The 22,143-nt window shown below is 38.5% G+C and overlaps 1 protein-coding gene and 2 pseudogenes across 4 annotated transcripts in view; 1 reads left to right on the top strand and 2 right to left on the bottom strand.

Moving 5' to 3' along the window:
* The window catches only part of TTBK2 (tau tubulin kinase 2), a 164,768-nt gene that overhangs the window by 60,691 nt on the left and 81,934 nt on the right, over positions 1 to 22,143 (bottom strand). For all 4 annotated transcript variants that reach the window (XM_047862921.1, XM_047862922.1, XM_047862920.1 and 1 more), the window contains one exon: positions 3,553 to 3,618. In XM_047862921.1, the coding sequence (XP_047718877.1) occupies positions 3,553 to 3,618 (66 nt within the window). The remainder of the gene's footprint in view (positions 1 to 3,552; positions 3,619 to 22,143) is intronic.
* On the bottom strand, positions 8,897 to 8,994 carry LOC125169174 (uncharacterized; annotated as a pseudogene).
* On the top strand, positions 12,323 to 12,890 carry LOC125167453 (60S ribosomal protein L17-like; annotated as a pseudogene).

The raw sequence follows: 22,143 nt of genomic DNA, 5'->3' as shown, positions 1-22,143 counted from the left end.
AAATTTAACCACTATCAAAGGGATAAAGTTAGTGGTTAAAAAAAACTACCCTGAAAATTTGTTACCATAGTCCTGCCCCTCACTCAGATTTGGGGTTTAAATTTATACCACATGTGTGGTCTGGGAAACCAAGTTCAGAAATTAACTGTTTTCTGGGTGATCCCACCCTGTAATAATGACAGATGAAAATGAAAATCCTGTCAACATTAAAGAACCCATAAATTCAGGCTTCAAAGAAGTCCTATAGATAAAGTCCCATAAAATATAAGCTCATTATTCACAAGTATAAAATACATTAGAAAGCAGGCTATCATAAGCTAATGACAAGATAAATTACAGAGCAGAATTAGATATCCAAGAATTTCAGATATGGAATTATAGGATACAGAATATGAAATAAGAATGTTTAGGGGGGCCTGGGTGGCTCAGTTGGTTAAGCGTCCAATTTCAGTTCAGGTCATGATTTCATAGTTTGTGAGTTCGAGCCGTGTGTTGGGCTCTGTGCTGACAGCTCAGAGTCTGGTGCTGCTTTGGATTCTGTGTCTCCCTCTGTCTGTCTCATGCTCTGTCTCTGTCTCAAAAATAAATAAACATTAAAAAAATTTTTTTAAAGAATTTTTAGAATGTTTAAGCTTTAAAAAAAAAGGGAATAAATGTCATCAGGAAGGAACCATATCCTACCCAAAAAAATAAAAAGACCTATTAGATTTGAAAAAAGACCAAACAGAGTATCTAGAAATTAAAAACTCAAGGGACAGATTAAAAAGTAATCAAAATCAGCAGGAAAAAAATTAATGAACTGGAAGACAGATCTGAAGAAAGTATTTAGAAATGCAAACCAGAGGCACAAAGAGTTAGGTCTGAGAGTGAACCTAAAAGACATGGAGGGCAAAACAAGAAGATCTAACAAATATATCAATTTGAGATATGAAAAAAGAGGGTACAGAAAGAAAGAGAAAGAGGCAATATGAAATGTCTGAGGTTCTTCCAAAATCGATGAAAGACATGAATGCTCAGATTTAGGAAGCACAACAAATCCCAAACAGAATAATAATTATTTTTAATGTTTGTTTATTTTTGAGAGAGCGCAAGCCAGGGGTGGGCAGAGGTGGGGGTGAGGGGCAGAGGATGCCAAGCAGGCTCTGCGCTGAGAGCAGCAAGCGCAATGTGAGGCTTGAACTCATGAACTGCAAGATCATGATCTGAGTTTAAGTCAGATGCTCAACTGACTGAGATACCCAGGCACCCTGCAAACAGAACAATTATAAAGAAATCCACATACAGGCACAAAAGAACATATCTGTAGAACAGCAAAGACAAAGAGAAGATATCCAAAATAGTCAAAGAAAAATGACAAGCTAAATAAAAAAATAACAAAAATTAAATGGACAAAGATCTTCTCAATAGCAACCACAGAATCAGAAGACAGTAAAATAATTTCTTCAAATTACTGAGATACTACAAATATTAATGGATTGAAATGTAGAACAATGTAGTGAACAGAGTTCATGTATTTTTTTTTTTTTAATTTTTTTTTCAACGTTTATTTATTTTGGGGACAGAGAGAGACAGAGCATGAACGGGCGAGGGGCAGAGAGAGAGGGAGACACAGAATTGGAAACAGGCTCCAGGCTCTGAGCCATCAGCCCAGAGCCCGACGCGGGGCTCGAACTCACGGACCGCGAGATCGTGACCTGGCTGAAGTCGGACGCTTAACCGACTGCGCCACCCAGGCGCCCCCATGTATTTTGAAAAGTTGTATATTGTCTGAGAATTATTCATGTTAAAAGTTTAAGATCAAGGTACCAAAAAAAAAAAGAAATGGAGTGCATTATGCTTAGAAATTATCAAGATCACAGAATAGGGAAGAAAGAAGTATATTAGAATTATCTGAGCAGTCTTTTAAAATTAGACCAGCGCCTCTGAAAGTTCCACTAGTTGCACTCCTGCATCACCACATAAACTAACAACCACTGTGAAGCTCTGTAAAGGATTCTACATCTCAGGTGTCTTGGAAGCAGAAAAGAAGGTTAAGAACTGCTGATATACATAATCAAATTCCTTTACCAAGGTCAGATGAAAAACAAATAATATGCAGGTTAACAGAGTTAACTGTTAGAGCACTCTATACTAGAAAAGCTTTTTAAAAGAAATTTGTACAAATTAAAAAAAGTAAAAATATATAATCTCTTTCTACTAGCTTCTTTGGAAATGCATATGTAGTTATAATGATCTCTGGAAATGTTTATGCTTATCTCAGAAAGACTGTCTTATCTCAAAGATTCTAATGTTGACCAAATTTTTACACAGAATTAATTAGAAGGCCTAGTAATTCTAAAGGATTTTAAGAATATATCTTTTCAAGGCAGAATAGTTGACTAGATGCCATATTAATACAACACTGAATCAAACCAAATGAGCTGACAGGCTTGGCAGAGTGCTACATTATGCACTGATAAAAATACTTTTCCTATTTTCAGTTTATAATCATATTATAAGAAACCAAATTAAATTAACTAGAGCACAGCATATAAGACCACAGCATACTCTTCTTACTATAGTTAGCATTAGTCAAATTTTCAATAAGGCAACTTTGGCTTCACAGAACAAGAATAAAGTAATAAAAGGTCAAGAAAAGATTTTTTTTAATGTTAATTTATTTTTGAGATAGAGAGAGACAGAGCATGAACGGGGGAGGGTCAGAGAGAGAGGGAGACACAGAATCTGAAACAGGCGCCAGGCTCTGAGCTGTCAGCATAGAGCCCGACATGGGGCCTGACCTCATGAACTGTGAAATCATGACCTGAGTCGAAGTCAGACGCTTAACCGACTGAGCCACCCAGGCGCCCCAAAAGATTTCTCTTTTATCAAGGATTCACTTGTTAAATGCCTCAGCTTCATCCAGACAAGTTCAAGGATTCCGATTCCATAAAATAAACACCTTTCCCACTCATAATTAAGATTCAGAATAAGAAAAAAAAAAATCAAAAGAACAAAAGGAGCAAAGTAAAAAAGAGACTTTAAAATTTTAATTTACTAAGGTATAATTTAGGTATAATTTACTAAGGATGCAAATTTTAAAGTTATCTCTGTTTGAGAGATCTTCATGAAAAGAAAAGGTTTAATGGAGAGGATATCACAGATTAGATGCATACTGCAGGTACAATGCTGACTCCTATATTTCATTAGGTATTGATAGTATGATATTCCCAAATAACTTAAGATTAGAACACAGATAATTTATTTCTTCAAAATTCTATATTCAACTTGTTAACACTTACTTACACCTAATTAAGGACACAAGATTCCCTACACACACACACACACACACACACACAGAGCTATTATCTTTTCCAACAAATCCAATTTTATTTTTATGTAGCTGTGAGCATCTACTATCTACTATACACACCACCATACATTAGTATTACTAACACATTACCCTTTGCTTCCAAGTACCTTCCACACTTGTGTACTCTAATATAAAAAAGTCAATCTGATTCAAGCCATCAGCATGCTTATGCAGACATGACTCTAAGTTCATATACCTACCCTGTTTCGATGAGCATTTATTGATGCATAACGAACTGTCCCTCGAAAGCCTGCCACAGCTCGAGGCTACAACAAAATGAAGTAAAGAATAACAAAATGAACTTCAAATAACAAAAGACTCACACACTTGAGCACATGAAGTAGATGGGAGAAACGCACATTACTGTCACAATAAAATACTACTTAAATTTCTAATTTTTTATTTTGAAATTACAGAAAATTAGAGAATATCTCTAAATCATGTTAAAAACTAACATTTTAGTGATCAGTGAGCCCAATTTTTTTCTACCTACATTTTAAAATACAGTAGCATTTATGATAAATAAATTTTGTACATTAGAAAACACTTGGGGCGCCTGGGTGGCTCAGTAGGTTAAGTGTCTGGCTCTTGATTCTGGCACAGGTCAGAATCTCATGGTTCATGAGATTAAGCCCCAAATCAGACTATGCTGACAGTGCAGAGCCTGCTTGGGATTTTCTCTCTCCCTGTCTATCTGCCCTTTCCCTGCTTGTGCTCTCTCTCTCTCTCTTCCCCCCTCCTCAAAATAAACAAACATTTTTTAAAAATAAAAAAGAAAAACACTAAATGCCTTCACATATCCAGAATCATGCTAAGCTGGTTACATTTAAGTACAGTAAGACCACAAGGAATCTCTAAGTAAAGATGCCAACCTCTTCATGTCTTGGCTATTTCATTCAAACTCAATTCAAAAATGATGGCAACTTATATCCCTCTCTAAATATATAATTCATATATTCATAAATCAAGTTATTGGGTAACTATTACATGCTAGGTACTGGGAATAAAGCCAAACATGAATAATACATGATCTCAGTTCTCAGAGAGCTCAAATTAGAATACTAAGTCCAAACTCTTATTCAGCCTACAAGATTTCCATGATTTGGCATTGGCCCCATTCCAAAATGGATTTAGTTATGGTTTATGCTACAACCAACCGTGTTTCTAGCGTCTTCTGCTACTCACTCCAGCTGGAAAGCCATCTCTTCACATGCCTCCAATGCATGTGAAGTAGCTCTTCTACTTCACATTAGGCTCTCTGCTGCAATGTTACCTCCTCAGAGAAGTACCCCTTAATTATCCTAATCTAAAATACTACCCCTCCCCACCTTCAATGCCACTCCACCCTTTTTTACTGTTTTATTTTTTTAACATAATACCTTTCAATACCTAAAATTAATTTTATTTATATTTTTACTTATTTGTTCACTGCCTGTCTTCTTCCACTGGAATATAAACTGTGATAGCAAGGTCTTAGTCTTGCTCATTTCACAGACATAGAAACAGGCTCTGAGAGGTTAACTAAACTTATGTGAGGACACAGAATTAGTAAGTGATAAAACCAGACATCAACCAACGTCTTTTGATTTGAAATCATACATTGTTTCCACTCTACTGCTTCACAAGGATCAAATCAATACCCTAAAGACTCATGGATGGCACCATAACTCAATATGAAAACTTGACAAACCTGAAAATATTCACAGCCAATAATTTTCATTAGTAGACTTTTCTTTCCCAGTAACTTCAAATTATCCTCAATTGAGATGTATTACTTTTATAGCCAGAAAAAGACTATAATAAATGTTGTTTTTATTTACTTATTTATTTTTAATGTTTATTTATTTTTGAGAGAGAGACAGACAGACAGACCATGAGTAGGGTAAGGGCAGAGAGAGAGACACACACACAGAATCTGAAGCAGGCTCCAGGCTCCATGCTGCCAGCACAGAGCCCAATGTGGGGCTCAAACTCACAAACTGAGATCATGACCTGAGCCGAAGTCAGACATTCAACCGACTGAGCCACCCAGATGCCCCAATAAATGTTATTTTTAAAATCTTGTTACCAAAATCATTCTGGTCATATGCTAAAAGATAATCACTCTACACGTTCTTCCTTCATTTACTCATTTTTGTAATCTGTTCAAATAGTTTTCTGTATATTTCTTCTTTCATGAAATTCTGTCTTCCCTTTTTTAAGAGTTTCATTTTTTTTTTTTTAACGTTTATTTATTTCTGAGAGAGAAACAGAGTGTGCGTGCAGGGGAGGGGCAGAGAGAGAGGGAGACACAGAATCCGAAGCAGGCTCTGGGCTCTGAGCTGTGAGCCCAAAGCCTGACATGGGGCTCGAATGAATAGTGAGATCATGACCTGAGCCGAAGTCAGATGCTCAATTTGACTGAGCCACCCAGGTGTCCCTGACTTCATTTTTAAGTAAACTCTGTAACCAACATGGAGCTTGAACTCACAACCTCAAGATCAAGAGTCACATGCTGACTCTCTTGACCAAGCGCCCCTCTCTTCCCTTTTTAATTACTCCTTTTTGTTTTTTTCTTAAGCTGTAACTATTTTAAAAATAGTCTTTGTATTTATTTTTTTAAGTTTTTTTTTTTTTAACGTTTATTTATTTTTGAGACAGAGAGAGACAGAGCATGAATAGGGGAGGGTCAGAGTGAGAGGGAGACACAGAATCCGAAGCAGGCACCAAGCTCTGAGCTATCAGCACAGAGCCCGACGCGGGGCTCGAACTCACGAGCTGTGAGATCATGACCTGAGCTGAAGTCGGACTCTTAACCGACTGTGCCACCCAGGCGCCCCTGTATTTACAACAATTTCGGTAATCAAAAGTTCCTGCAATATATTTAGATCTCCTTTCTTTTCTTAGCTGCCATTCATTGACAATCATAGTCGGTAGATCTCAATATTTTCCTAAGACATTCATGACTGACAGGAATATTTAATATTCTCAATTTGATAGAACTCTGAGGTCAGAGATTCCTTTTCTAAACAAAGAATGTGTAGGATTATATATGAAAGCCTACCATCAATCTTTTTCACTAAATAACATTTCACTGGCTATACTTTTATTCATTACCTGACAAGAGCCTTCACTAACAAAAATGTTTTTGTAGCACGTACTTTTGCCCAGTTATTTTAATTCCAGTAACTGTCAGGATAAAAATCCCCAGAGTTATTACCAGACTCTGCAGTCCAGTCCACAGTTAATCAGACATCTAGATGTCCCCTAACAGATTCTAGCCAAGACAAACCCAGGGGATCCTTTCCAGTTAAGAGCACCCCTGACCTTGCTTCTGCCATGAAAAAGTGAGAGCTAAAGACAGATCAGCTGTATAGAAAGATCTTGATGTGACTCATCAAAGAAATAATGCCAGGTCAATAAAAATTCAAATTTTTATATAAAGCAGAAAAGACAACTCAACCCACCTGGGGAAAACAGCCATATATACAACTAATTCTAATTTAAAGCAGATTATAATGAACATCATTAGCAAAGTACAACGAGCTATGAAAAAGCCTAAGAGTGGTAAGGATTAGTTCCATTTGGAGAAAGGGAAGAAAGAAAAGTCCCGCTGAAGAAGAAAGTCTTAAGAATAAGGCAACATTTGGGGTGCCTGGGTGGCTCAGTCGGTTGGACGTCCGACTTCAGCTCAGGTCATGATCTCGCGGTCTGTGAGTTCGAGCCCCGCGTCGGGCTCTGTGCTGACAGCTCAGAGCCTGGAGCCTGTTTTGGATTCTGTGTCTCCCTCTCTCTCTGACCTTCCCCCGTTCATGCTCTGTCTCAAAAATGAATAAATGTTTAAAAAAAAAATTTTTTTTTAAAAAGAATAGGCAACATTTAATGGGGCCTTAAAATAGATGATCTCTTCAAATTTCCCTAATTAACGGCAATTTGGCAATATCTATCAAAATTACAAATGCATGCATTCTCTTTGACAAAGCCATTTCACTTCTGGAAATTTATTTTATAGATATACTTGCATATGTACAAAAATAACGGATGTAAGACATTCGTTCACTACATTAATGTTTGTGATAGCAAAAGACTGCAAGCAACCCTTATGTACATAAATAGTGGACTGATTAAATAAATTACAGTACATATTTAAAATGGAATATACTTTGCAGCTGCAAAAAAAGAAGGAAGAAGTCCTATATCCTCACATGGGAATATCTCCTAGATATACTGTGGGGAAAAAAGACAAGTGTAAAATATACATCACATTACCTTTTGACTCAAAAAGAGAAAAATGAGAATATATATTCATATTTATTATATATGCAAAAAGGAATTCTGGAAGAATACATTTAGGAAATAGTAACAATATAGCTACCTATATTGTTGGTTGGAAAGAGGGATAAGGGCAGTATAGAAAATGAGTACATTTGGGAGAGCAGAGGTAAAGTAGGAGATTTGTTTCATGGTTTACCTTTTAGTTTTTTTTGAGTCAGGTTTATTAAGGTATAATTTACACAGTTAAATCCAAACTTTAGGTATACACAGTTCTATGAGTTTTTAAAGATACACAGGCATGTAACTACCACTGCAGTCAATGCATAGAGTATTTCTATCACCGCTAGAGTTCCCTTAAAGGCTGTAGTCAGTCCCTTCCCCTCCATTCCCAGTCTCTGGCAACCTCTGATTTCTGTCTCTCACAAGCATTTAGAATCATCTTTTTAGGTTAACTGCTGGGTAGCAATGTCTTACTGTGGTTTTAATGTGCATTTCTCTGATAACTAAAGATGTTCACCATTTGCTACTGTAAGTGTCTCTTCTTTGATGAAAGGTCTATACAAATCTTTTGCTCATGTTTATTCATTTATTATTGAGTTGTGAAAATTGTTTATATATTCTGGATATAAGTCCTTTGTCAGATGTGTGTTCTGAAATATTTTTTCCTACTCTGTGACATGTCTTCTCATTTGCTTAATAGTGTCTTTCAAAAAAGGGTTTAACTTTGGGGCGCTTGGGTGGTTCAATTGGTTAAGTGGCTGACTTCGGCTCAGGTCATGATCTCGCAGTTCATGAGTTTGAGCCCTGCATCAGGCTCTGTGCTGACAGCTCAGAGCCTGGAGCCTGCTTCAGATTCGGTGTCTCCCTCTCTCTCTGCCCCTCCCCTGCTTGTGCTTTCTCTCACTCTCAACGATAAATAACAAAACATTTAAAAGGGGGGGAGGGTAACTTTGATGAATTTTTACCTTATTTTTACACCATATAAATACATTATCTCTTAAAAATTATATTTAAAAACATCCTTTTCCTGGGGCGCCTGGGTGGCGCAGTCGGTTGAGCGTCCGACTTCAGCCAGGTCATGATCTCGCAGTCCGTGAGTTCGAGCCCCGTGTCAGGCTCTGGGCTGATGGCTCGGAGCCTGGAGCCTGTTTCCGATTCTGTGTCTCCCTCTCTCTCTGCCCCTCCCCCGTTCATGCTCTGTCTCTCTCTGTCCCAAAAATAAAATAAAACGTTGAAAAAAAAATTTAAAAAAAAAACAAAAAAACACAAAAAAAACATCCTTTTTCTAAAAAAAATATGTAAAGCTTCATGAATTTACATGTTATCCTTGCACAAGGGCCATGCTAATCTTCTCTGCTTCAGTTATAGTATATGTGCTGCCAAAGCGGGCATTATTTACATCTTTCAAGAAAAAAGTGAGAGTGGTTAACAACCTAAGAGCATATAACTACCTAGATATTTGGATGAAAGTGAAAATGAAAAAGAAAAAGTTGGATGTTGAAAATCTGAACACCTTACAACAGGAAGAAGGAAAAGCATTTTAAGTAAAAAGAACACTGTGAACAATGCAAAATGGGAGCAAAGTACTGTGTGTGTCAGGCAGTGTCTGATATGGATGGCACAAATGGTAAGAGAAAATAATGGAATATAGATTGGAATCAGGTTAAGGATGGACTTGAATGTCATATTAAGGTGTTTGGTTTATAACATGCAGGCCAATGGAATTCATAAAAAATTTTAAGTAGGGACGGGACATGATCAGGAAAGTTCTTGGGATGTTTACTCTGCTGGAGGTAAAAAGAACAGACTGGAAGGAGGAGGTGGGGAGACCAGCAAGGAAACTCTTTTAATAATCCAAACAAAGAAACCACAAGAGTACTACAAGCACAGAACAATGTGAATGTGAAGGAGGGAATGAACGTCAGAGACAAAATGAGCTCCGGGGAGAATAAATCTAGAAGGAGAAGGGAAGAACTGGAGAAATGAGCCCAGACCTATTGGTAACCAAAGGTAAGAGATCAGAGAGTGGGTGGAAAGCATGGAGAACTATGTAATATAGCCCCCAATGGAAGTAAGAAAATAGCTGAAATTGTGGGGTGCTAACAGAAATGGACTCTTAAAAATTTTGTTAAGTAGGTCACTATAACCCTAGGCACTAGAAGTTTCAACTGAATAGCAGAAAGGAAGCAGGAAAACAAGCCATTGCAAGAGTTGAGATACAAAGGATCAACATGAGACCCAGATGGAGTGAGGAAATTAAGGCATACTTCAAATCAGGAAGAAACAATAATGAACATGACGATTCAAATTATTAAGTAAACAAAAGTTCAACTCTGAAGCTGTATGGAACAGAATACTGTAAATGTATGCAGCTCAGGACTTCTATGTGCCTCACACATCCCTATTCAATGTAACTAATACATCTTAAAGTTAAATAGTAGAGTTAAATAGTAGAGAGTCTCAAAAGCAACCATATAAACAACTCACTAGTAGTGCAACAGAGACTAAACATCATTCCTGTTGTAATGCATTCTGATCTGATGGTCCTATACTAAGGATACTATTACTAAGTATGGTAAATAATTTTTGTTTTGAGGGAATTTCCTTGTGGTGATGGAATAGTTTTGTATCCTACATTGTATACGTGTATCTATGGATACAATAGATTGTATACAATAGATTATAGATATAATAGATTGTGTCCACATATTGTGTATTGTATCCATAGATTGTGGTGTTGGGTGTACAAATCTATACATGTGATAAAGTTTCACATACTCTCTTCCCTCATGTAAAAAAAGAAAAAAAATAGTGAAAGCTGACTCAGGTCAGATCTGCACTTAAGGTGATAATCGTATACCAATATCTCCTTCCTAGTTTGGACAACATACTACAATTATGTAAGATATTATCACCAGGAGAAACTAGGTGAAGGCCATATGACAACTGTACTATTTTACAATAGCTCCCTGAATCTGCTCCATACTCCAAAACAAGTACTGTCAGGTCTACAAAAGAGAGAAGATTTAATACAAATTTTAGAATGGAGGTTATGTGTAGAGCTGCAATGGCCAATAAAATAGCAACCTAAAACTAAACAAAATTTAAGGGGCACCTGGGTGGCTCAGTCCATTGAAGTCTGACTCTTGATTTCAGCTCAGGTCATGATCCCAGGGTTATGCGACGACTGGGCCCTGTGTCAAGCTCCTTGCTGAACATGGAGCCTGCTTAAGATTCTCTCTCCTCTCTCTCTCTCTCTCTCTCTCTCTCCCTCCCTCTCTCTCTCCCCCTCATCCCTCTCCCCCATTCTGTCTCTCTCAAATAAAAAACAACACAGAGAGAAAATAAATAAATGAAATTTAAAATTCAGTCCCTCACTTGCTCTGGCCACATTTCAAGTGCTCAACAGCTCCATGTAGCTAGTGGCTACCCTATGAGTATAGATACAGAACATTTCCATCCTCGCAGTAACTTCAATTAGACCATACTGCTTGAGGGAAAAAAAGGGGTGGGATGTAAGGTGGTAATAAGATATTTCTTAACATAGATGGAGGCCACAGATGTTTTAATATTCTTCCTTAAAATTTTTGTTTTTTTTTTTTTACATTCTTCTGGAACACATATGGCAAGACAAAATCAAAATACTGATTTTTGCAGATAACATGACAGCATACCTAGAAAATCTAAGTGTTTCAACTTAAGTTTCTTAAAAGGAATGAATAAATTAAACAAAATTGTACTACATAAAACAAATCTACAAAAGCAACTTTTGATTTGATATTAATGGAACAATATGAGAAAATGATTTCAATCATAATCATGATCCAAAAAGTATGAAATTAATTTTATTTGAGATTTAAAGAAAACTATGAAAATCTTACTGAAATCTTAAAAGGAACCAGCTAGTGATATGTAAATAAAGGGAAAGTTCATTCCTCACACAGCCTGACCTATGTTCACCCACAATAATGTTCTCTCAGTTCTCTCCTCTTGCTCTTTCACAGTGCTAACCAGATCCTCACCCAGGTTAAAACCAACTCTCAGACTAACCTGTAAATCTAAACAAGCAATTAAAGGTGTGTGGAGAAAAACAAACAACTGTCCTGACAACCTCCCCTTAAATTGCCATAATACTCAAATGAGCTTTCAGCACAGGCCAGCAATCTATTTTGCTGATGCTAGCTTCCCTCTCTCCCTCTCCATGGTAACTATTATTTCACTTGTCTTCTTCTCTCCTCAAACTCCAACACCATTCTGCACTCCCAGCAAAAGGCCTTGCCTCTTTCTGCACTGAGAAAATAAAAGCAATGAGAGAACTTCAACTTCCCACCACCAAGCCTAAATGCTTCCCTCTATGTGTCTCCACTTAATTCTGCCTTTTCTCAGTTACAATGGATAAAGTGTTCTTGCTCTTAAAGAATGGGCTAACCCCATCATTTGTGCCCAGGTTCCTTTCCTTGATGGCTATGCAAGAATGTGGCTCCTTGAATTATTCTTCCTCTGTCCTACATTATCATTTTTTTTCATGCCTCCTAGAGCATTACCATCAGTACACAAGCATGCTATAATAACTGCCATTAAAAAAAAAAAGGAATAAACTAAGGAAGGATTTTACTTCCCTTTCAGCCCCTTTCCTGTTTTACCACTCTTCTTTAAAAAAAAAAAAAAAAAAAAAGAACCAGTTCTTCCCATAGCGGCCTAAGGTGATCTCTAACAATGGTTCACTATTCACTTGATCCAGAAAACACTACACAATCATGCAAATCAAAAAGTACAAATCTTTGTGTCCACTTTAAGAATACACATGAAACTGCCCAGGCCATGAAGGGTATGCATATCCAAAAAGCCACCAAGTATCTCAAAGATGTCACTTTGCAGAAGCAATGTGTGCCATTCTATCACTATACTGGTGGAGTTGGTAGGTATGTCCAGGCCAAACAGTGGGGATGGACACAGGGTTGGTGGCCCAAAAAGAATGTGGAATTTTTACTGCACAGGCTTAAAAATGTGGAGAGTAATAGTGAACTTGAGGATTTAGATGTAGATCCTCTAGCCATTGAACAAATCCAGGTGAACAAAGCCACCAAGATGTGGTGTAGAACTTACAGGGCTCACGGTCAGATTAACCCATATGTGAGCTCTCTCTGTCACACTGAGATAATCCTTACTGAAAAAGAGCAAATAGTTCCTAAACCAGAAAAGTTTTCACAGAAAAAAAAGCATTTCCCAGAAGAAACTGAGGAAATAAAAACTACGGCCTGGGAGTAAATTCTACATAAAATAAATGCAAATAAAAGTAAAAACAAAAAAAATTTAAAAATCTAAAAAAATAAACTCCTCCAGAAAATTGTCTATACTCCCTTTCTCTATTTCTCCCCAATCCTCTCTTTAACCCACTCCTATTTAGTTTTCATTGTTCTACAAACCTATTCTAATGAAAGTCACAAAAAGGTTTCATCTTGCCAATCCAGGTCAGTTCTCAGTTCCCACCTTACTTGACCTATCTGTAGCATCCGGGATAGGACAGCACCAGGTGGGCGATGACCACCTACATATATGAAGCACTTTCTTCACTTAACTCCCAAGATACCACACTGATTTTCCTCCCCCCCCCCCCCAACCTTTTTTTAATGTTTATTTTTGAGAGAGAGACAGACAGACAGAGCACAAATGGGGGAGGGGCAGAGAGAGAGGGAGACAAAGAATCCAAAGGAGGCTCCAGGGTCTGAGCTATGAACACAGAGCCTGATGGGGGCTTGAACTCACAATCCATGAGATCATGACCTGAGCCGAAGTCCGACACTCAACCAACTGAGCCACCCAGGTGTCCCTGATTTTCCTCCTACCTCATTGGCTGATTCTCCTTCCCACTGTTCTGGGCTAGCTCATAGTTTTCTCTTTTTTTAAGTTTGTTTATTTTGAGAGAGAGAAAAAGCAAGGGACAGCATGCACACGAGTAGGGGAGGGAGAGAGAGAGATGAAAAAGAGAATCCCAAGCAGGCTCCACACTGTCAGCACAGAGCTGGGCACAGGTCTCCATCCCACAAACCATTTGAGTTCATAACCTGGGCTAAAATCAATAGACCCTCAACTGACTGAGCCACCTCGGTGCCCCTCACAGTTCTTTTCTACCCATCATCCAGTTGCCAAAGTAACCAGTGGCTCAGACTTTTATCTAGCTATATGGGCTCCTGAGCCATCGAATCTCATCCCACTTTCTTCTTTTATATTGATGATTATATAATATTTCTCCTTTAATCTGTTTTTTTAATATAATTTATTGTCAAGTTGGCTTACATACAACACCAAGTACTCCTCCCAACAAATGCCCTCCTCAGTGCCCATCACCCACTTTCTCCTCTCCCCCAGCCCCCATCAACCCTCAGTTTGTTCTCAGTTTTTAAGAGTCTCTCATGGTTTGCCTCCTTCCCTCTCTATTTTTTCTCCTTCCCTTCATCCGTGGTCTTGTGTTAAGTTTCTCAAGATCCACGTGTAAGTAAAATCGTATGATATCTTTCTCTGACTTATTTCATTTAGCACAATACCCTCAAGTTGCATCCACATTGCTGCAAATCGCATGATTTTATTCTATTACACTGTCAAGTAGTATTCCATTGTACATATAAACCACATCTTCTTTATCCATTCTTCAGTTGATGAACATTTAGGTTCTTTGCATAATTTGGCTATTGTTGAAAGCGCTGCTATAAACATTGGGGTACGTGTGCCCCTATGCATCAGCACTCCTGTATCCCTTAGGTAAATTCCTAGCAGTGCTATTGCTGGGTCATGGAGTTCTACTTTGAATTTTTTGAGGAAACTCCACACTGTTTTCCAGAGCAGCTGCACCAGTTTGCATTCCCACCAACAGTGCAAGAGGGTTCCCATTTCTCCACATCCTTGCCAGCATCTATAGTTTCCTGATTTGTTCATTTTAGCCATTCTGACCAGTGTGAGGCGGTATCTCAGTGTGCCTTTGATTTGCATTTCCCTGATGAGTGAAGTTGAGCATCGTTTCATGTGTCTGTTGGCCATCTGGATGTCTTCTTTAGAGAGGTGTCTATTCATGTCTTCTGCCCATTTCTTCACTGGATTATTTGTTTTTTGGGTGTGGAGTTTGGTGAGTTCTTTAGAGATTTTGGATACTGGCCCTTTATCCGATTTTCATTTGCAAATATCTTTCCCCAATCTATCAGTTGCCTTTTAGTTTTGTTGACTGTTTCCTTTGCAGTACAGGAGCTTTTTATCTTGATGAGGTCCCAATAGTTCATTTTTGCTTTTAATTCCCTTGCCTTTGGAGATGTGTCAAGTAAGAAATTGCTGCAGCTGAGGTCAAAAAAGTTGTTGCCTGCTTCCTCTTCTAGGGTTTTGATGGTTTTCTGTCTCAGATTTAGGTTTTTCATCTATTTTGAGTTTATTTTTATATACAATGTAAGAAAGTGGTCTAGTTTCATTCTTCTACATGCTGCTGTCCAGTTCTCCTAGCACCATTTGTAAAGAGACTGTCTTTTTTCCAATGGATACTCTTTCCTGATTTGCCAAAGATTAGCCATATACTTGTGGGTCCAATTCTGCGTTCTCTATTCTATTCCACTGGTCTATGTGTCTGTTTTTGTGCCAATACCATATTGTCTTGATGATTACAACTTTGTATTAGAGGCTAAGGTCTGGCACTGTGATGCCTCCCGCTTTGGTTTTCTTCTTCAGTATTACTTTGGCTATTCAGGGTCTTTTGTGGTTCCAAACAAATTTTAGGATTCTTTGTTCTAGCTTTGAGCATAATGTGGGTGCAATTTTGATTGGGATTACACTGAATGTATAGATTGCTTTGGGTAGTATTGCCATTTTAACAATATTTATTCTTCCAATCCATGAGCATATGGGATATTTTTTTAATTTAATTTTTTATTTAAAAAATTTTCCATACAAATTAGCATATAGTGCAACAATGATTTCAGGAGTAGATTCCTTAGTGCCCCTTGCTCATTTACTCCATCCTCCCTCCCACAACCCCTCCCATAACCCTCAGTTTGTTCTCCATATTTATGAATCTCTTCTGTTTTGTCCTCCTCCCTGTTTTTATACTATTTTATTTCCCTTCCCTCATGTTCATCAGTTTTGTCTCTTAAAGTCCTCATACGAGTAAAATCATATGATTTTTGTCTTTCTCTGACTGACTGATTTCACTTAGCATAATACCCTCCAGTTCCATCCACGTAGTTGCAACTGGCAAGATTTCGTTCTTTTTGATTGTTGAGTAATACTCCATTGTATGTATATACCACTTCTTCTTTATCCATTCATCCATCGATGGATATTTGGGCTCTTTCCATACTTGGGCTATTGTTTGTAGTGCTGCTATAAACATGGCGGTGTATGTGTCCCTTCGAAACAGCACACTGTATCCCTTGGATAAATGCCTAGTAGTGCAATTGCTGGGTCGTAGGGTAGTTCTATTTTTAGTTTTTTGAGGAACCTCCATACTGTTTTCCAGAGTGGCTGCACCAGCTTGCATTCCCAAGCATAGGGAATGTTTTTCCATTTCTTTGTGTCTTCTTCAATATCCTTCATAAGCTTTCTATAGTTTTCAGCATACAGAAGTTTTACATCTTTCGTTAGGTTTATTCCTAGGTATTTTATGGTTCTTGGTGCAATTGTAAATGGGATGGGTTTCTTGATTTCTCTTTCTGTTGCTTCATTATTGGTGTATAAAAACACAACTGATTTCTGTACACTGATTTTGTACCCTGCGAATTTGCTGAATTAATCTATCAGTTCTAGAAGTTTTTTGGTGGAGTCTTTCGGGTTTTCCACGTAGAGTATCATGTCATCTGCAAAAAGTGAAAGTTTGACTTCTTCTTTGCCAATTTTGATGCCTTTCATTTCATTTTGTTGTCTGACTGCTATGCTAGGACTTCCAACACTACATTAAACAACAGCGGTGAGAGTGGACATCCCTGTTGAGTTCCTGATCAGGGGAAAAGCTCTCAGTTTTTCTCCATTGAGGATGATATTAGCTGTGGGCTTTTCATATATGGCTTTTATGATGTTTAAGTATGTTCCTTCTATCCCGAATTTCATGAGGGTTTTTATTAAGAAAGTATGTTGTATTGGGGTGCCTGGGTGGCTGAGTCAGTTAAGCAGCCAACTTCAGCTCAGGTCATGATCTCGTGGTCCATGAGTTCAAGTCCCGCGTCAGGCTCTGTGCTGACAGCTCACAGCCTGGAGCCTGTTTCAGATTCTGTGTCTCCCTCTCTCTGACCCTCCCCCATTCATGCTCTGTCTCTCTCTGTCTCAAAAATAAATAAACATTAAAAAAAAATTTTTTTTAAATAAAAAAAAAAAAAGAAAGTGTGCTGTATTTTGTCAAATGCTTTTTCTGCATCTGTTGACAGGATCACATGGTTTTTACCCTTTCTTAAGGTGATGTATCACATTGATTGATTTGTGAATACCGATCCAGCCCTGCAGCCCAGGAATGAATCCCACTTGATCATGGTGAATAACTCTTTTTATATGTTGTTGAATTCAAGTTGCTGATGTCTTGTTGAGAATTTTTGCATCCATGTTCATCAGGGATATTGGCCTGTAGTTCTCCTTTTTTGTGGGGTCTCTGTCTGGCTTGGGAATCAAAGTAATGCTGGCTTCATAGAATGAGTCCAGAAGTTTTCCTTCCATTTCTATTTTTTGGAACAGCTTGAGAAGGATAGGTATTAACTCTGCTTTAAATGTCTGGTAGAATTCCTGAGGGAAGCCATCTGGTCCAGGGCTCTTATTTGTTGGGAGATTTTTGATAACTGATTCAATTTCTTTACTAGTTATAGGTCTGTTCAAATTTTCTATTTCTTCCAGTTTGAGTTTTGGTAGTGTGTGGGTGTTTAGGAATTTGTCCATTTCTTCCAGTTGTCCAGTTTGTTGGCATATAATTTTTCATAGTATTCTCTGATAAATTGCTTGTATTTCTGAGAGATTGGTTGTAATAATGCCATTTTCATTCGTGATTTTATCTACTTATGTCCTCTCTCTTTTCTTTTCGAGAAGCCTAGCTAAAGGTTTATCAATTTTATTTTTTCAAAAAACCAACTCTTAGTTTCATTGATCTGTTGTTTGTTGTCTTTTTTTTTTTATTCTATATTGTTTATTTCTGCTCTGATCTTTATTATTTCTCTTCTTCTGCTGGGTTTGGGGTGCCTTTGCTGTTCTGCTTCTAGTTCCTTTAGGTGTGCTGTTAGATTTTGTATTTTGGATTTTTGTTTCTTGAGATAGGCCTGGATTGCAATGTATTTTCCTCTTAGGACTGCCTTTGCTGCATCCTAAAGGCTTTGGATTGTTGTGTTTTCATTTTAATTTGTTTCCATATATTTTTAAAATTTCTTCTTCAACTGCCTGGTTGATCCATTTGTTCTTTAGTAGGATGGTCTTTAACCTCCATGCATTTGGAGGCTTTCCAAACTTTTTCTTATGGTTGATTTCAAGTTTCATAGCACTGTGATCTCAACGTGTGCATGGTATGGTTTCAATTCTTTTATATTTATTGAGGACTGTTTTGTGACCCAGTATGTGATCTACCTTGGAGAATGTTCCATGTGTACTCGAGAAGAATGTATATTCTGCTGCTTTATGCTTTTTTTTTTTTTTTTAATCTAAATATATCTATCAAGACCATCTAGTCTAGTATATCATTCAGGGCCATTGTTTCTTTATGGATTTTCTGTCTAGATGATCTGTCCATTGCTATAGGTGGAGTATTAAAGTCCCCTGCAATTACCACATTCTTACCAATAAGATTGCTTATGTTTGTGATTGTTTTATAGATTTGGGTGCTTCTGAATTTGGTGCATAGACATTTATAATTGTTAGCTCTTCCTGATGGATAGGCCCTGTGATTACTATATAATGCCCTTCTTCATCTCTTGTTACAACCTTTAACTTAAAGTCTAGTTTGTCTGAAATAAGTATGGCTACGCCAGCTTTGTTTTGACTTCCAGTAGCATGATAGATGGTTCTCCATCCCCTCACTTTCAATCGGAAGGTGTCCTCAGGTCTAAAATGGGTCTCGTGGAGATAGCAAATAGATGGGTCTTTTTTTTTTAATCCATTCTGATACCCTGTGTCTTTTGATTGGAGCATTTAGTCCATTTACACTCAGTATTATTATTGAAAGACATGGGTTTAAAGTCATTGTGTTATCTATAGGTTTCATACTTGCAGTGATGTCTCTTGTCCTTTGTGATCCATGCAACATTTCACTCACAGAGTCCCCCGTAGGATCTCTTTTAGGGCTGGTTTATTGCTGATGAATTCCTTCAGTTTTGTTTGTATGGGAAAACCTTTATCTCTCCTTCTATTCTGAATGACAGGCTTGCTGGATAAAGGATTCTTGGCTGCATATTTTTCCTGTTCATCACATTGAAAATTTCTTGTCACTCCTTTCGGGCCTGCCAAGTTTCAGTAGATAGGTCTGCTACTACCCTTATGTGTCTACCCTTGTATGTTAAGGCTGGTTTATCCCTAGCTGCATTCAGAATTATCTCTTTATCTTTGTATTTTGCCAGTTTCACTATGACGTGCCGTGCATAAGATCGATTCAAGTTACGTCTGAAGGGAGTTCTTTGTGCCTCCTGGATTTCAGTGTTTGTTTCCTTCCGCAGACTGGGGAAGTTCTCAGCTATGATTTATTCAAGTATACCTTTGGCCCCTTTCTCTCTTGTTCTTCTTCTGAAACTCCTATGATACGGATATTGTTCCGTTTCATTGAATCACTTAGTTCTCTAATTCTCCCCTTGTGATCTAGAATTTTTTATCTCTTTTTCTCAGCTTCCTCTTTTTCCGTAATTTTATCTTCTAATTCATCTATTCTCCCCTCTGCTTCTTCTCTCCTCATTGTGACCACCTCTATTTCAATTTGCACCTCATTTATAGCATTTTGAAATTTATCATTACTATTTAGTTCCTTGATCTCTGCAGCAATAGATTCTCTGCTGTCTTATATGCTTTTTCAAGCCCAGAGATTAATCTTATGACTATTATTCTCAATTCTTCTTCAGTTATATTGTTTATATCTGTTTTGATCAATTCTTTAGCTGTCATTTCTTCCTGGAATTTCTTTTGAGGAGGATTCTTCCGTTTCGCCATTTTGGCTAGTTTTCTGTCCCTTATGTATTTTAAAAGCTTGTCATGTGCCCTGCTCCTGCAAGCACTACTATATTAAAGAGGGGTCATACACTGTCCAGGGTGTGGCCCTTCAGGAGATGTTTTTTGGAGAGTATTACTTGCTGTCTGTTGTTGTGACTTGGGTTACTTTGTCTCCCTACTTGTGGTGATGCTTTGGACCTTCCACCAGGTGTGCTTTGATTTGTTGAAGTAGCCCTGGAAAGGAAAACAAACAGACAAACAGAAAACAAAAACACACAAACACACAAACAAAAAAAGACAAACCAAAAAACAGAAACACCAGCTACAAGTAAACCACAGGGTGGAGGCAGTGCTGATGAAAGAGGCCTTATCCCATACAAAGAAATGTTGGGGGGGGGGGGGGGAAGGGAAGAAAGAATAAAAATTCACCAGAGAAACTATATGGCTTAATCCAGAGACAGAGAAAGGAAAATAAAGGAGGTGGGGAAAAAGAAAAAGAAAAGTAAGTTACCCAGACAGATAAACTATATGGCTTAATCCAGAGAGAGAGAAAGGAAAATTAAGAAGAAGGCAGGGAAAAATGAAAGAAGGTAAATTTGTTCAGAGAGAAACAATACAGCTTAATCCAAGACAGAGAAGGGAGAATAAAGAAGGAGGTGTGGAACAGGTATCAAGAGAATGGATTAAATATGTCTGCTGAAACAAACCAACAACCAGAGTAACCAGACTAGAGGGAAGAGATAAGAAAGAGAAAAGGAAGGAACAATGTATCCACATACATTAAACCAGGCAATGCAGCAGGGCAGGTCTGGAGGAGGGGCTGTCTGGTTCCTCAGCGTCTACCCTGCCCCAGTAGATATGCAGTTACCGGCGCGGAGGGGCGTGGTTTGGTGTAGGCTGGTCTCGCCTCCACTGTGGGTCCTGCTGTCTGATCTCTGAGGCCTCACCTTGGTGGTTTAAGGAGAAAAATGGCGACCCCCCCAGTCTCTCCTCCACAGACCCGGTGTCCCAAACCACTCTGTTGAGGCCATCCTCACTGTGCCACGGGTGTAAATGAAGCAGTTTGTCTCGTTTCCCCAACTCCTATGCCTGGCACTTGGCTGGGATTCAAATTCTTGCTCCCCGGGTTCCGGCACAGGGGAAGCGCCTCTCTGCGCCACCCGATATGTGGTCCCTGGCTGGCGGGAACAAGCAGGCTTTGTCCTGTCCCACAGCACTCCAGGGAGGGGATTGCTTTCTCCTACTGTGGACTGCATCCCTGACCTAGCCACTGAGCCCGGGGCTGGCTCCCCCTCTCCTCAGGTGTGCCATTCCGGCCATCCAGCCCCAGTCTGGAGCAAGCCCCACAGTTAGAGATTGGATCTTTCTCCGTCCTGGTCTGAGATTTTTCTCTTGTCGAGATACAGTCCTATGCTTCCCTAGCTGCTCTTTCTCTTCCTTTTGTCTCTCTGCAGAAGCAGATCCCTGCCCTCCATTCATTTTCTCTCTCCCAGTTCGCAATCACGCATCTATGGCCAGTCAGGTTGTTCCAGTGGATTCCTGGGAATAGGACTGTTTCTTTTCCTCCCAGACTCTTGGGATTCAAAGTCCTTTGGCTTCAACACTTCTTTGTTTGGGAGAAGAGGGAAGTTCGGATCCTCCTACTGCTCTGTGATGTTGGCCCCTCCCTCCTCATTCCACTTTTTAAAACTGCCATTTATTTTTAAATATTGGGAGGAAATGATTTTTTTTTTTTTTTTTTTTTTTTTTTTTTTTTAGTCATTGTCTTCTGGGTGTTGGCCTTATTGAAATAAATTCCTTTCTTGTTTCACCACCACTCTCTGCCTTTGGATTTTTCTCAACAGCCAGTAACTGAATCTTACCTGTTTGGGACCCCTAGAGCCAGGTGCTCTTTTAACTCTGAGCCCCAGCTACAACTCCACTCCTAATCAAATGATTCTTAAATTTATATTATCTCCAATCCTGATTTCTCCTTTAAGGTATATATTACTATATCATATCACCTTCTTGTTATTTCCATCTGAAATCCAAGAGGCATCTCAAACTTAACTTCTAGAAAACAGAATACCAAATCCACTCTTCATCCTTCTTCCCCATTATGTTACTGGTATGATCATTCATTCAGGACTAAATTTAGTAATCAACCTTGACCCTTCTTTTTCCTTGACATCCCAACATCAACAAATCCAAAATGAAGTTTTGTTAAGTCCATTTTTAAAATATATCCTATGGGCACCTGGATGACTCAGTCAGTTGAGTATGTCCAACTCTCGATTTGTGTGTCAGTCTCTTGATTTTGGGTCAGGTCATGATCTCATGGACATGGGACATGAGACAGAGCCTCTTTGGGCTCTGTGCTGGGCATGGAGCCTGCTTAAGATTTTCTTTCTCTCTCCCTCTCT

This window comes from Prionailurus viverrinus, chromosome B3, assembly GCF_022837055.1.
Source record: "Prionailurus viverrinus isolate Anna chromosome B3, UM_Priviv_1.0, whole genome shotgun sequence".
NCBI classification, from domain to species: domain Eukaryota; kingdom Metazoa; phylum Chordata; class Mammalia; order Carnivora; family Felidae; genus Prionailurus; species Prionailurus viverrinus.
The sequence above is the reverse complement of the archived record's forward strand: the minus strand, read 5'-3'. Positions and strand labels throughout refer to the sequence as shown.